The 15232-nt window shown below is 38.8% G+C and overlaps 1 protein-coding gene across 1 annotated transcript in view; it reads right to left on the bottom strand.

The window, feature by feature from the left end:
* The window catches only part of LOC121440955 (ATP-binding cassette sub-family G member 3-like), a 45871-nt gene that overhangs the window by 7272 nt on the left and 23367 nt on the right, over positions 1 to 15232 (bottom strand). The window contains exons 7-12 of the mRNA XM_041642037.1: positions 14516 to 14667; positions 11212 to 11313; positions 9560 to 9810; positions 7210 to 7292; positions 3272 to 3361; positions 1715 to 1839 (exon numbers count right to left, since the gene is read on the bottom strand). Coding sequence (XP_041497971.1) covers positions 1715 to 1839; positions 3272 to 3361; positions 7210 to 7292; positions 9560 to 9810; positions 11212 to 11313; positions 14516 to 14667 — 803 coding nt within the window. The remainder of the gene's footprint in view (positions 1 to 1714; positions 1840 to 3271; positions 3362 to 7209; positions 7293 to 9559; positions 9811 to 11211; positions 11314 to 14515; positions 14668 to 15232) is intronic.

Below are 15232 nucleotides of genomic sequence, written 5' to 3'. Positions count from 1 at the left end.
CTCCCTGCCTCCAGGTTCCTGCCTTGAGTTCTTGCCCTGACTTCCCTTATCGGTATACTGAAAGCTAAGTTGGAGATTAAACAACCTTGCAATGGTTTGATATCTAGAGGACAGGAGAATGCCTCCAGTTTAAGTTTTCCTAGGAAATCACATGTAACTTCTCTGGAAGAAAGCAATAGGTTCCACAAACTGATTTGTAATCTTTATGGAGCTAATGCTATGAGCCATGCAAAGTCCTGTGTATTTATAATAGTCACAAGGACACAAGTTAGAGTTTGCAGAAGCTGGGCTACCTGCCTAATTATTTCAAAAGTTATTAATTTGATTATCATGGTGTGTATGATAGATGAGTGGGTATGGCTGTGCATGTGCCAAGTTGTGCATGTTCCATGGTGTGCATGAGCTATGGCATGCATGTGCTGTATTGTGTATGTGCCATGGTGTGCATGTGCCAAGGTGTACATGTGTCATGGTGTGTATTGCCATGGTGTGTGTGCCATGGTGTGTGTGTGCCATGGTGTGCATGTGCCAAGGTGTACATGTGTCATGGTGTGTATTGCCATGGTGTGCATGTGCCATGGTGTGTATGTGCCATGATAATGTATGTGGAGTTGAATGAGATCTTTCTGGAGTAATTCTCTCGTCCATTGTGGATTCTGATGATCAAATTCAGGTTGTCAGACTTGCAAGACAAGCACATTTCCCCACAACCATCCCATGGCCTTAATGACTGGCTCTGAATGATCAATTTTCTATAAAACAAAGTCTAAGCTGTTACAGTATTTATATTTGAAAGTGTGACAGTGTGTGTGTGTGTGTGTGTGTATACAGGTCTCTGTGTATATCTGTCTCTCTATGTTGTATATGCATTTATGTGCTTGTGTGTAAATGTGTGGGTGTATTTTTATGTGTATGTGTAAGTATGTGTGTGTTAAAAGTATGGAAATGCTGAACAGATAATCGAAAGTGAAGCTCAACCATAATGAACAAATGAATTGGTGTACATATTTGCAATAACTATAGATATTATATAATTTCAACAAACCTCATATTCAGTATTCTCCATCTTTGTAAGATTAGGTAGCACAATGCACTGTATATGTTTATGTTTTTTACACAGTACATATATATGGCATATTATACACTTTTCTATATTTTATTAACATATAGAGTCAGACAGAAACACAGAGAAAAATGCACAGCTAGGCTAGAGAGATGACTCATGATTGAAAATATGTGTTATTATTTTAGAGGCCCTGGATTCCTACAGTGGTTATTCTGTAACTCAGTTCCAAAGAGTCTGAAGTCCTCTTCTGACCTCCCCAGGTATAGCCTTCACTTAGAGCACACACACTCACACACATACACACACAGAGACAAACACAGAGATAAAGGAAAAATAAATCCATATATATATATATATATGGAGAGATATTTCATTAATGATTTTACTCATTTGGCACTGTCTTAAATGGATGTTATTTATTCAGTCATTATACTGCACAAAATCTCTTAACAAAAGCACAGTTTCATAAACAGCTTTTGTTATAATTTCTTAACAGGTCTTAGAGATTTTTCTCTCACTGAACTCTTGTTTTAGATGGCACACAATATAGACATTCTTTTCTACTTATTTTCTTCTACTTTAGGCTTGTCAAAGTTGTACAAACCAAAACATGCTCCCCCAAGAGTAAAGACACATTTCTCAACTTACCTGCTATGCTGAAAAGTATAACAGTAAATATAATAATTGGCAATAACCTCCTGGGTACCAGATCACCCAGCAATTTCCCAAGGAAATACGATGACACTCTGTAGTATCCACTAGTGTGCTCATGTCTAGAGAGACAAAGATCATATTATACATCCTTAAATTAGTACAGAAGGCTACACTGACATCTGCTACCACAGGCAGCCTAACAGGACACTGTCCCCTATGCTCCATGCTGACTCCCACACATGTCCCAATCTTAGGGATCAGCATCTCTAGGCCATCATCCTTTTGACATTCTCACTATGATTCTCCCCACCAGAGAACTCTCCCCTCTTTTGTTCACTCTGGGCACACAACAGCCTCTCCAGAGAAACAGTCCGGTGTGCCCACTCTCCCCAGAGTCTCTGCCCCTCTGAAGCTGGCTCCCTGATGAGCAGCTTGTTCATACCTCACCTCAGACACTGGTCATGGAGACTTTTCTCCTTCCAGTTCTTATGAAGAAGGTGACACTGTCACTCTGAGGTCATAGTGAAGCTTCAGGACACTACACCCTTCTCTTCTGCTACCCTCACTTTAGGACAGATGTATTCCTTTGATAATCTCTCTTTACAACCATGAATCACTTCCAGACACCAAACCTAATCGTTTTCCTTCCTAGCCCTTCCAAATTGCAAGCTCTTCTTTTTCCCTCCTAGTGTCTTCATTTCATCTCTGATTTTTTTTTCTTTGATACAGGATCACCAGAGCAGGCTGGCTCTAAATTCCATATGTAGCCAAGAATGACCATCCTGCCTCTACCCTGGCCCCAATTTCTGGGATTAAAGAAATACAGCTATGCTCAAGGTTTTGTGGTACTGTGACTCTAACACAGGATTTTATGCACACAGAGTCAGCACTTTACTGGCTGTGCAGGTCCCTCAACTGCTCTCTGATGACTCCTCTCCTTGGAATGTACTTACGGGCAAATCTTTGTCATCTTTGAGAGCAGGGACTCCTAAGCATAGGTCACCAGGAAAAGGTTCTTCAATGTTTGAAATGCATGGGCAATAAACAGCTCTTTTATATGCGGCTGCTGTCTGGCTCTTTCCAGCCTTGCATCAAAAGGACCCTGATTCTTGTGCAGCTGTGTCTCTCTAGCTCCAACGTGCTGCTGAACCCACTACACCCAAGCTCTAAGAAACCCCTGACATCCTTCTTGTGGAGGCATCATGAATATCCTGTGATTTTTTTTCACTCCACTACTGCTGCGTTGTCTGAAGCACTGAGGTCTGGTAACAACACCACATATTTGAAACATTTACTGAGTAGCAGATACCTCTGCTCTTGGTTTTCCATCCAGTTTTCATTAATATTAGTAATATCTTTACATACTTAAAAATACATGGGATCCCAACAATGATGAACTCAATCTTTCATAATTTACTTGCTTTTCAGCTAAACAAGAGAAAAAGGAAAAATATGCTGCTATTTCATGAGATAACATACTAGGCTTCACTATGACTGTAATCAACTTGATCTCCAACCCCTAATGCCTTCTCCAAAGCAGGGGCTACTCACAGAAAGTGATCCCTGTCAATCATAAAGAGCTCTCTGGAAGACATGCTTGTGATACATTCAAAACCTGTGAGCAACAAGAGCAAGACAGCTCTGCAGGGAGAGAATGGAGGCAAAAAGAAAACAGAAAATTTAATATTAGAATGCTTTTTTTTCCAGCCGAGCTTATTCCATAGATGAAATAACATAACATAGGCTTAAGAAAAAAAAGCAAGACTGCGAAATGGGTTCAGCAATAAAGAGTACTTGTTGCTCTTGCAAAGGACACAGGTTTAGTTGTCAACACATACATGGTGGCTCACAACCATCTGTCCTTCCAATGCCAGCCAATATGTTGCACTCTTCTGATCTGCACAGGTTTAATGGCACATATACAGTAAATATACATCCATACAGGCAAACACTCGTACATATAAAAATAAAATAAGTATTTAAAAAAATAAAGAAGGAAAATGTGGAACTGTTCTGACTAAAAAGTTCAGGAAATATGAGTCCCCCATGAATTCACATTCATTTGGCCACTTTGCTTTTACAAATATGTAAAAATGAAAAACATGGAATAGACCTTAGTACCTTGCAGTACTCCCAAGATACTGGAACTTGGGAGACAGATGCATGAGGAAAGTGGCAGGCCGAGGCCAGCCTGGGCTATATGACAAGCTCTATGCCTTTCAGGTCAAAACTGTGGTCCTGCCATTAATGACCAAACAAGAGCAGAGGACCTGCTCTGAGTACCACATTATCAACCATACAGGAGAGGACCTGGGTTTCTCGTCCTCTCCTAGTGAGCCAGTCTTGCTTTCAAGGCTTACCTATTTGACTTTATTAAACATACAACTTTCTCTCTCTGCCCACTTTTCCATTCCCACACACACTCATTTCCTGGAGTTCAGTGCATTCTTCTTCTCTCTGTCTCCAAAATATTGTGCTCAAGTTTCAATCTGTGTTTACTTTCATATGTTTTTACCAGAAAAAAAAAACAAGAACTTAGAAAGGGAACTTTATTGCCTTGGCTAGCTTAGTCATATACAACACATATAATTTCTATCTGATTTTTTAGATTATATAATTGTAGATTGACAACGTATAGCTACATATTTAAGGTGTAGCACTAATATGTTCCAGCCTGGTAATGACTAACTTCTAATCCACACAAAAGGCAATTCATAGAGCTGATTTTCATGTTTATTCTTTTCTTCAAAATTAATCAGTGTTTTCCAAAACAGATTTTGGGGACTGTGGTGCTGAACCATTCAGGAAAGTTTCTGCCATGCAGCCATGAGGACCAGAGTTTTGATACATAGGACCCATGTGAAAGTGTCCAGACACAGTACTTCCTATTTGTAAACCCAGAGATGAAGGGTACAGAGGCTGACACTTAGAGATCATGGGCCAGCCAATCTAGCCAAGTCAATGAGCTGCCGGTTTAGTGAGGGACCTGCCTTGAAAAAAAAAGTGGGGGGTCATCAAGGAAAGCCTGGCATCAACCTCTGACCTCCACATGCAGATACATGCACGATCACTAACATGCATATGTATACACCCGCCTAAATATGAGTGCACCTGGAAGAAATCTGCAAATTGCTGTGGGACAATGGTTTTATATCCTGTAAAGTTTTGTCATTTGTATTGGTTTAATAAAATGCTAATTGACAAGGGTAGGGTGACTAGAACAGGAGAATTCTGGTAAGAGGAAAGACTCAGTCTGCAGTTGTCACCCAGACCAAGAGGAAGAAAAATGAGCATGCCTCACTGATAAAAGATACCAAGCCACATGGCTAACACAGACAAGAATTATTGGCTACAGGACAATGGCACGGGGTTTTGATCCTACTTAATGTGCTGGCTTTGTGGGAGCCTAGCCAGTTTGGATGTTCACCTTCCTGGATATGGACGGAGGGGGGAGGATCTAGGACTTACCACAGGGCAGGGAACCCGGACTGCTCTGTGGACTGGAGAGGGAGGGGGTGAGGAGTGAGGGGAGGGGGAGAAGGTGGGCGAGGGGGAGATGGGTGGGAGGAGGGGGAGGGAAATGGGAGGCTGGGAGGAGGTGGAAACTTGTTTTTTGTTTATGTTTTTTTTCTCCTTTTCTCAATAAAAAAAAAGAATTATTGGCTAATTTAAGATGTAAGAATTAGTTATAAGAAAGCCTGAACTAACAGGCCAACCAGGTTATAATTAACGTAGACCTCTGTGTGTTTCCTTGGGACTGAATGTAAATATAACACACACACACACACACACACACACATACACACACACACACACACACACACACACACACACACACACCAAATCAACAGTATTTCCATGATCAAGCCTCTCTGACCATTGGGTGGTATGCTGAGGCTGTGAGCATCAGAAAGGAAGCTCAGCTGAGCAAATAGTGGTGTGTCAAACATAAATTGCAATAAAAATCCTGTAAATTTTGATCCTGATGAGAAACTATGTTGGGAACATGCTATAGTCATTAAAAAGTTTGAAGATGAAAGAATATCTATAAAACCACATTATAGCTCAAGCTAGATGAGGACCACAAAAGTGACATCCATATGGCAAGTCAAGAAGAAAAACTGAGTCTCTTCCTATTAACCCACTCTCACAATCAAACAAACCTTATATAGTCAAGAAAATTGTCTCCAGGGCAACAAAAGAAGAATAAATAGGTAAACTAAAACATTTATGCACCAAGACTAAGAAATGCACATAAGGGAATAAATAAATGTGAATCATATTTGTTTCTGGTAGGGGATTCACATCTCAGAAAAGAAACTCTTCTACCTCATTATCATTGAAAAATTAAGGGCCAATTAGATGGTTCAGTCAGGAGGTGAGATGACTGCCACCAAGCTTAATGAACTTGGGTACAATCCTTGAAACCCATTTGGTGGAAGGGTCATCTCTTGCCAATTGTCCTCTGATCTCCACATGCATGGTGTAGAACATAAATGCTCACACACATACACATACTAGGTAAATAAATAAATACTTTTGGAATGAAAACATTCAAATTTAAAATGGGAAAACAGGTTTTACAGATACTTCAGAAACTATCCAATGAATTATGATTCATTTTTCTCTGATATCTTATTCAAAACAAGAAATAGTATAAGGGTGGGTGAGGATGTGCACATATTGGAGCCCTTGTGTTGTGCTGGTGAGGATGTAAAATAGTACAGTGGGGTTGGAGACTTGATAGCAGTTTCTCAATTAACCCAATCGCCTATGATTTGGCAACTCTTGCTTTCTGCCTCAAAGAACAAAAGTCCAGGGCTCAAACAGATGGACTTGCACACTCAGCAGCATGGTTCATAGCAACCAAAGGTGAGAGCAAAGCACATTTCTAGCCACAATGAATGGGAAACAACACAACATGTTCACACAATGGACTGTTATTCTGCCTTACAGAGCCCAAGGAATCCTCACATATGCCATACTTTGATGAGCCCTGAGGATATCACACTAATGGAAACAAGCCAGCCAAAACAAATACAAACAACACCAAAACACAGACACTTGTTTGACTCCAATTCAGGGTTCCCACATTATAATATTCAGTAACAGAAAGCAGAATGGTTGATGCCCGGAATCAGAAAGGGGTAGTATGGGGAGTCTTCTTTCAGAGCTGTGGGATTCTACATGGGAAGATGAAAAAATGATCTACATTTAGAGTTTGGTGATAGTTGTATGACATGAAGTTCCTCCATCCACTAAAACTGGCAAAATGTGAAATGTGTGGTATATGTAGTTTCACACTATCTATACTCAAACACATGTGAAAACATAAGTTCACCCAATCAGTTTTCAATGTGCCAACACTCCATATCACATAATGAAATGATAAAATGTTTACTCTGTTCTTGTGATGAATTCTAGTCCTAATTCTTAATGGTTTTAACAGAGTTTGAACAAAGTGATAGTATTTTTTTTCATTTTCTTACCTCTTCTGGACTTCTGTACAATCATTTTGTAGGGAACTGAAAGGAGTAACCAAAATGACAGCAACTATGATTGTGATAATTACCTTTCAAAAAAAATAGAGGAAAAAAATTTCATTATTTTTCCTAATCAGATCTCTCCAGTGAGGAAAATAGTATATTTTGGCCAGGGTTCTGGAAAAATATACAATATGCATGTCAATAGACTTCCTGTATATTAAACTAAAAATGAAGTTCTTTGCAGTCTGAGGCTCCAACAGTGTAGACCCTGAAAAAGCTAAGACTTCTCCCAGTGCTCCACCAGGAATGGCCAGTGAAGGACTCAGTTTAGGTACTAAAACATAGATGACAAAGGGTGGAAGAGAATGCAGGCACGTGGGTGTAGGCAGAAGCTGCTTGTTCATTTCCCGGCTGCCCAGACTCAAAATAAGCATGCAAAAATTGTATTAATTGCAACACTGCTTGGCCCATTAGCTTTGGTTTCTTATTAACTAACCCTTACATCTCAAATTAACCCATTTTTATTATTCTATGTATTGCCATGGGGCTTGTGGTTTACTGGTAAGTTTCTGGTGTCTGTCTCCTTAGGCAGCTACATGGCATCTCTCTGACTCTGCCTTTTTTTCTCCTGTTTCTCCTTGGAATTCCTGCATTTCTCTATTCTGTGCTGTCATTGGCCCAAAGCAGTTTATTTATTAACCAAAGGTGATAAAACATATTGACAGCACACAGAGGGGAATCCCATATCACTTGCAGAGGTTAGGGAACAAACCCAAGTAAGTGGCAGAAAGGGTCCACCTAAACTGGGGTCTCAGCTCTGGTTCCAGTAAACATGTGCAGTTTTCTACTTCAAGTGGCTCAAGGGAATTCAGACTTTCTTTACTCTTATAGCTAGAAACAAGTGCACCCAGGCCAGGGGGACAGCTCAGTGGCAAAGCCCTCACAACATACACTAGTCACATTCCCTCGAGTGCAAACCAAACAACAAAATTGAAAATGACTCACAACACAGTTCCTAGCAATGGGATTTTGTGTGCTAAGAAGGGGTGAGCTGGTTAGCACCTGTGTCACCTCTTGGGACTCTGTACCTCTGTGGGAAACTCATTTGTTTCCAACCATATAGAATCTTTTGTTTTTCCAAAAATAATTGACCTAGAAAGTCCTCTTTTATGATTTAAGTGCCTAAGTAAAAGACCAAAGTGTTTGGATCAATTGACAGTATAACTTAAATGGTAAGAATATTCACATAAACACAGGGAAGGCAGCTACATTGAAATATGAAAAGGGCAGCACACACGTTAAGATGTAAGTGATGTTTCACCACAGCCAACAATACACGACCTTTCAATATTCAATGAAAGCTAAATGACTGAGAATGACTATGTTCTCATTGGACATGGACAGGGATGTATGTCCATGGTAGAGTGATTGCCCGCTAATGGCTAAGGGCCCTGATCAAACACTAACACAACAGAATCAACATCATGAAATAAAAGATAGCTGAATAAGTGATGGCTCAATGAGCTGGAAGAATCACACTTCTGTGTGACATTCATGTTAAAATACAGAAAATCTTAAGTCATGATGATTCTTATTACAGAGCCAGTGTAAAGAAAAGTAGAACTTCACCTCCTCCCAGTTCCAGGTCGCTGACAGGGAAGAGCATTGTTCAGTCCAGTTACTGTGTGTGTGAGCTGCACTCTTTGAGTAGCTGCTGCTTTCACACACTGGACTCCTGATGAGGGAACAACACTCTGCAATGGGCTCATCTCAGACAGTGGGTGCTCAGGCTCCCTCAGAGCTGTTCTATGGCCCTGTCTCCTCACCACATGATTTCAACCACAGATCAACCGTCCTTTCCCTCTCCAGTCATCTCCACCCTTCTCTACTTAAACTTTCCCCAAGTCCATTCTTTCACCTGACAGGCTACAGTTTTATCTGTTTATCCAGTTACCATCCATCCACCCACATTGAAAGCTGCATCAGGAAAAAAGCCTTTCTTCCTTTTCTCATTCCAGGACTTTGAACTTGTAGGATGCACTGGTGAATTAAAGTAGACAGGTATGAGAAGTTCTCAGGTGTGCTGAATGTGTTTTTGCATTCGCAGAATTAAAATTAGTACTTGGGTTTCTCATTATTGTTCCTCTATACAAAAAAATTACTAAAAGTTTTTCCATAATTAAAAAGTCAACAATGGTCTACTTGATTTATTGAATATTTCTATATGCTAAGCAGAATGAAGATGAAAAATATATGGAAGGGAGCAGAAGATAAATGTGACCCTGAAGTGGATTGACTCAGAAACATATTGCTCCCACTTGAGTTTCACAATTGAAATAATTCATCAGATTACCCGAATTATAGTGGTCCGTGGAAAACCCTTGAAACTTTTAAATGAACGACAGATCATCCACTCAAGCTGATGCCAGAAAGGGGTGACACACGTGATCTCCCCCAAGGCTGAGCTCCTTCTTGCCGTTTGTTCTTCCGAGAGTAGATCCAGATCAGTTCTCATTTTGCTGTATAAGGAGGACTGTGTATACATATTGGCTAAGTTTTCACTGACATGGTTCTGTCTCTCAGAAAGCTCTTTATGTTCATTGGCTTTAAGATAAAAGTGGATAAAGTCAAGAAACAGTAATGATTTTTATGTGACACTTTTTATGAATAACACATCAATTATGTATCAGTTTTTCTTTGAGACAGTCTCATGTACCCTAGACTGGCCTAAAGTTTGCTATGAAGCCAAGGGTGACCTTAAACTCCTCCAGGTCTTCCTGTTTCTGTCTCAAGTGCTGTGACAGGCATTCACCTTCACACCCAGTTATGTGCTAGGAACCAAACTCACAGCTTTGTGCTTGCTAGGCAAACATTCTACCAGCTGATCTTGATCTTCAGCCTGCAACATTTAACATAATAAAATAACTCCTGTGTAACTCCTTTACATATTAGAAAAGTGTCCCTAACTGACCTGACTACTGTCATTATTCCATGGGTTCAGGAAATTGAATGGCTTTTTCCCATCCAGACTTAACTCTTTTTTTTTTTGTTTGTTTGTTTGGTTGGTTGGTTGGTTGTTTTTTTTTTATTGATTTTTATTGAGCTCTACATTTTTCTCTGCCCCCTCCCTATCTCTCCCCTCCCATTCAATGCTCCCCAAGGTCCCCATGCTCCTAATTTACTCAGGAAATCTTGTCTTTTTCTACTTCCCTTGTAGATTAGATCCATATATGTCTCTCTTAGCATCCTCAATGTTGTCTAAGTTCTCTGGGATTGTGATTTGTGGGCTGGTTTTCTTTGTTTTATGTTTAAAAACTACTTATGAATGAGTACATGTGATACTTGTCTTTCTGGGTCTGGATTACCTCACTCAATATGACGTTTTCTAGCTCCATACGTTTTTCTGCAAAATTCAAGATATCATTATTTTTTTCTGTTGTATAGTACTCCATTGTGTAAATGTACCACATTTTTCTTATCCATTCTTCGGTTGATGGGCATTTAGGTTGTTTCCAGGTTCAGACCCTAATTCTTAACATAGTCTTACTTCTCTTTTGGTTCTATACTTCTTAATGTAAAAATCTGGTCACTTCTTCTGCCTCATGTGAATGTATATGAAAATGTATAAACTGATAAGTATTTTGTTTCTAAAATTCTATAAACAAAGCAAGCATGGTGACACAGTTCTATAATACCTACACTTGGGAAGTAAGGTAGAAAGAACACACATTCAAATCTAGTCTGACTACATAAGCCAACAAAAATAAAAAGAATAACATAACAAATAATAAGTACTTTTTAATAAAAATTTCTTTTGTGACAATATCATATAAAGGTTCTTTTGTAAATTAAATTTTAAAACACCCAGCACTAATAGACAGCAAAGTCTATTAGCTAATTTTAAACACTGAATTAACACAAAAGCTACATTTCAATGAGACAGATGATTATGTTTCAATAAAATCAATTAAGCAAAAAACCTGTGACTTTAGGAGGCTCACATACCTTCATGGTCATCTTCCTCTGTGTCTAATAGAGCAGAGAAGCCTCCATTAATGATGTCCAGGAAGAAGTCTGAAGGGTTGTTGTGGGAATCATAGTTGTAACCTACAAAGAAGGTAGCCCATGAATAAAAAGTTGAGGACCTGTTTGCAGAGAGTGGGAAATGGGAGAGGAGACAGAATCTAAGAACTTACTCCTCTTTTTTCCCATCCCCACAAATTTATCCTTTCTTATTATACATACACTCATATTATTTCAGCAATCTCTACCTTATAGCTTACTGAATATATGTGTATGCTTATGTTGGTGCTATACATATATAATATGTACATATACACATATGTATATATGATACACAGACAGACAGAGTAGATATAGCCATAGATCAGACATAGACATGGAAATAGACATAAACATAGACTACACATAGATATAGACATTGAGATATGGACATGGAAAATGACATAGACATGCACATAAACATAGACATGGACATAAATGTGGTCATAGATATAGGCATAGACATGGACAAAGACATGGATATGGCCAATGACTTGGTTATGGACATAGACATGTACATGAACATAGACATAGAAATAGACATAGACTATACATAGACATAGAAATTGACATAGGCATGGACATATACATAGACAAGGATATGAATATAGACATGGCTATGGACATAGACATAGACTACACATAGTCATAGACATGGGCATAAACATAGACATGGACATATACATAGATATAGACATGGATATGGACAAGGGCATAGTTATGGACATAGACATAGACAGGGACATAAACATAGACAAGGACATAGCTATAGACATCAGCATAAACATTGACATATACATGATATGGACATGGGCATAGATATGGACATAGACTACGTGTAGACATGGGCATTGAAATAGAAATTAACATGAATATGGACATAAACTACACATAGACATATACCCAGACATAGACAAGGACATAGTTATAGACATCAACATAAACATAGACATGGACATGGATATGGACATAGACTATACATAGACATAGATGTGAACATAGACTACACATAGACATGGACATAGACATGGACTACACATAGGTGTAGACATGGATATGGACATGGGGATGAATGTGGACATATACTACACTTAGACATAGACTATACATAGAGGTAGAAATGAACATGGCCATATACATGAACATAGACATGGATATGGACACAGACATAGACAAGGGCATAGTTACAGACATCAACATAAGCATAGACATGGATATGGACATAGACATAAGCATGGGCATAGACATAGACAGGGATGGATATGAACATAGACTACACATAGCCATGGACAAAGACATAGACATGAGCATGGATTATACATAGGCATGAACATAGATGTGGTCATAGACATAGACATGGACATGGGCAAAGACATGGATATGGCCATAACTAATGACTTAGTTAAGGATATAGACTACACATAGATATAGACTATACATAGACATAGAAATGGACATGGACATATACATGAACATAGACATGGATAGGAACAAAGATATAGACAAGGACATAGTTATAGACATCAAATAAACATAGACATGGACATGGATATAGACATTGACATAGGCATGGGCATAGACATAGACATAGATATGAGCATAGACTACACATAGCCATGGACAAAGTCATAGACATGAGCATGGACACAGAATATACATAGGCATAGACATAGACATAGGTATGGACATGAACAAGGACATAGACATAGACTACACATAGACATAGATATAGACATAGATCAGACATTTATATGAAGTTTTCCCATGAAATAATCATTTGAATTTGGCCTACAGACTCACAAATGCTTGATATTATTAAATGACAAAGATTAATCAAAAATGAACAGTACTGTAGTGCAAATATTTAAGCTTATATTCATAGTCAAGGAGAGTCATCCATAACTATATCCATATTTCTCTAAGAAGAAATCAATCACATGAATCATTAAAAATATTTATCATCTAATCTGACTGTGAAAAACTCAGACAAAAAACTGAGTCTACAGAAGCCAGACTTGAGCCACTATAGCCCCCAATCAGCATCTAAACCTGAAAAGCAAAGTTACTAGTAAGTTAAGGAATGCCTCTACAAACACTCAGAGTCAGATTACACTAGGAAAAACTGAAAACCACCATCTGCTACCTGAGCAAGAACATGATGATGCTGAACCTTTCCAAAGCTGTTTAAAGGATGGATAAGTAGGCCAGAGGCCAGCATGTTAATTAAGAGGGTCACCACAACTAGGAAGCAAAACAAGAGGCTCAGTAAATATCCTGTAACACAGATATGATACAGGTAGAAGAAAGAAACAAGGTTATTTGGTATGAAATGCAGCATTCAATTCCTTGAGGAGGCTGATGCTTTTGAACAATGACACAAAGCCTGGGAAATTGATTACGTCTTTGAAAAATTGCATCTCCTTACAGAAAAGTAAGAAAACAGCTATTACTGGTGGTCATACCTTTAATCCCAGCACTCAGGAAGCAGGGGCAGGTGGATCTTTGTGAATTCGAAGCAAGCCTGGTATACACAGCTCCAGGGCAGCCAGGACTACATAGAGAAACTCTGTCTTAGAAAAACCCATCAAAACAAAAATAAACAATCCTTGTATGAGTTTTTGAGAAATTAAAGATTACGTTGAAGCTTGAAAGTATAAACACTTGCAATTTTCTTATGCAGCATACAAATCTTTGCTTATGGCTTTTTAAGTGAAATTACACATTAAAAACCATGTGTCTTTTTTATAGTCAGCTTGTATTTCTTCTATAATCAAAAATCTGATGCCTGTAACGTTAAACAACAAATAAAAATATATATTATGTATGAACACAAAAGTCACTGAGGAAATGTAAGATCGTAGTAGTATTTGGGGTAGTCTAAATTGTTTTATTAAAAATTGTACTTTACTATAAATCCTAATCTACTTAGGTCCTGGGATGCCAACTTCACATGTTTCTCTCCTTGAATAATTTTATATATAACAGAATCAACAACAACAAAGAAAAATTTTAAACCAACCTATATGGAAAAAGTTTTTTCTCCAAATTGTAAGAATAAAACCTTAAAAAAAGAGAGACCTGCATAACAAACCTTGCTGCACAAGTAACAGAATTCTGTCGCCAAATTAACCAAAGGTATTTAACATACAGTAAGCCTGCATGAGGGCCAAGCAGCATTCCTGAGAAACCCTGTTCTCTCTGCAGAGTCTGTGAATGAAGAAGTTCTCACAGAAAAAGCCAGCCATACCTGCGGATTTGAAGTACTCCAAAGCCTCCTGTGCAGGCCCGTGAAACGTGACTTTTCCTGAGGCCACTAAGGTGAGGCTGTCAAACAGTCTGAAGATGGAGTAGGGGGGCTGATTAATGGAGAAGATGATTGTCCGTCCCCTCCTAGACATCCTAAGTTCAAAGAGGGAGAAATCATAAGTCACTGAACAGAGGAACCCTGAGATTCTCAACAAAATATTTTATTCCCAAAGTTACACTCTCTGTTCCATTTCAGAAGAATTTTCCTTAAAAACACCTCATCTCACTTGTATTATACACCTGATAGAGAAACCAAAGTTCAAGCTTTTATTTAAAAGATTAAGACTTCCGAAGTGTGGGACGACAGTAGTGCAGGGTTCGCTCAAGAGTTACCATGTAGATCCTGTAAGTGGGCAGGCTTCTCAGACCTGAACCATATTATGAGCAGGCTGCCCTGGTGATTGGCACGTTCACTGAAGCTTGTAAAGCAATGACAGAGCAAACATTACAACTGTGACTGTATGCACAATTCCCTTCAATCATTCACACTTTCTGTCTCTTCCAGAATTGGTTCTCATTGTGCTGATAGTATTATTTACATTTCTAACCATTTTCTCTCGCACGAAACACCCAGCAATAACCTCATTTCAGTTTTTACAAAATCGGCATAATGTGATTCTAATATAATTTCCCCCTTTCTGTTGATAGGCTTAAAAGG

This window comes from Microtus oregoni, unplaced genomic scaffold (genome assembly GCF_018167655.1).
Source record: "Microtus oregoni isolate MIOR12 unplaced genomic scaffold, Mior012 000072F_ref0000427, whole genome shotgun sequence".
Classification (NCBI taxonomy): domain Eukaryota; kingdom Metazoa; phylum Chordata; class Mammalia; order Rodentia; family Cricetidae; genus Microtus; species Microtus oregoni.
The sequence above is the reverse complement of the archived record's forward strand: the minus strand, read 5'-3'. Positions and strand labels throughout refer to the sequence as shown.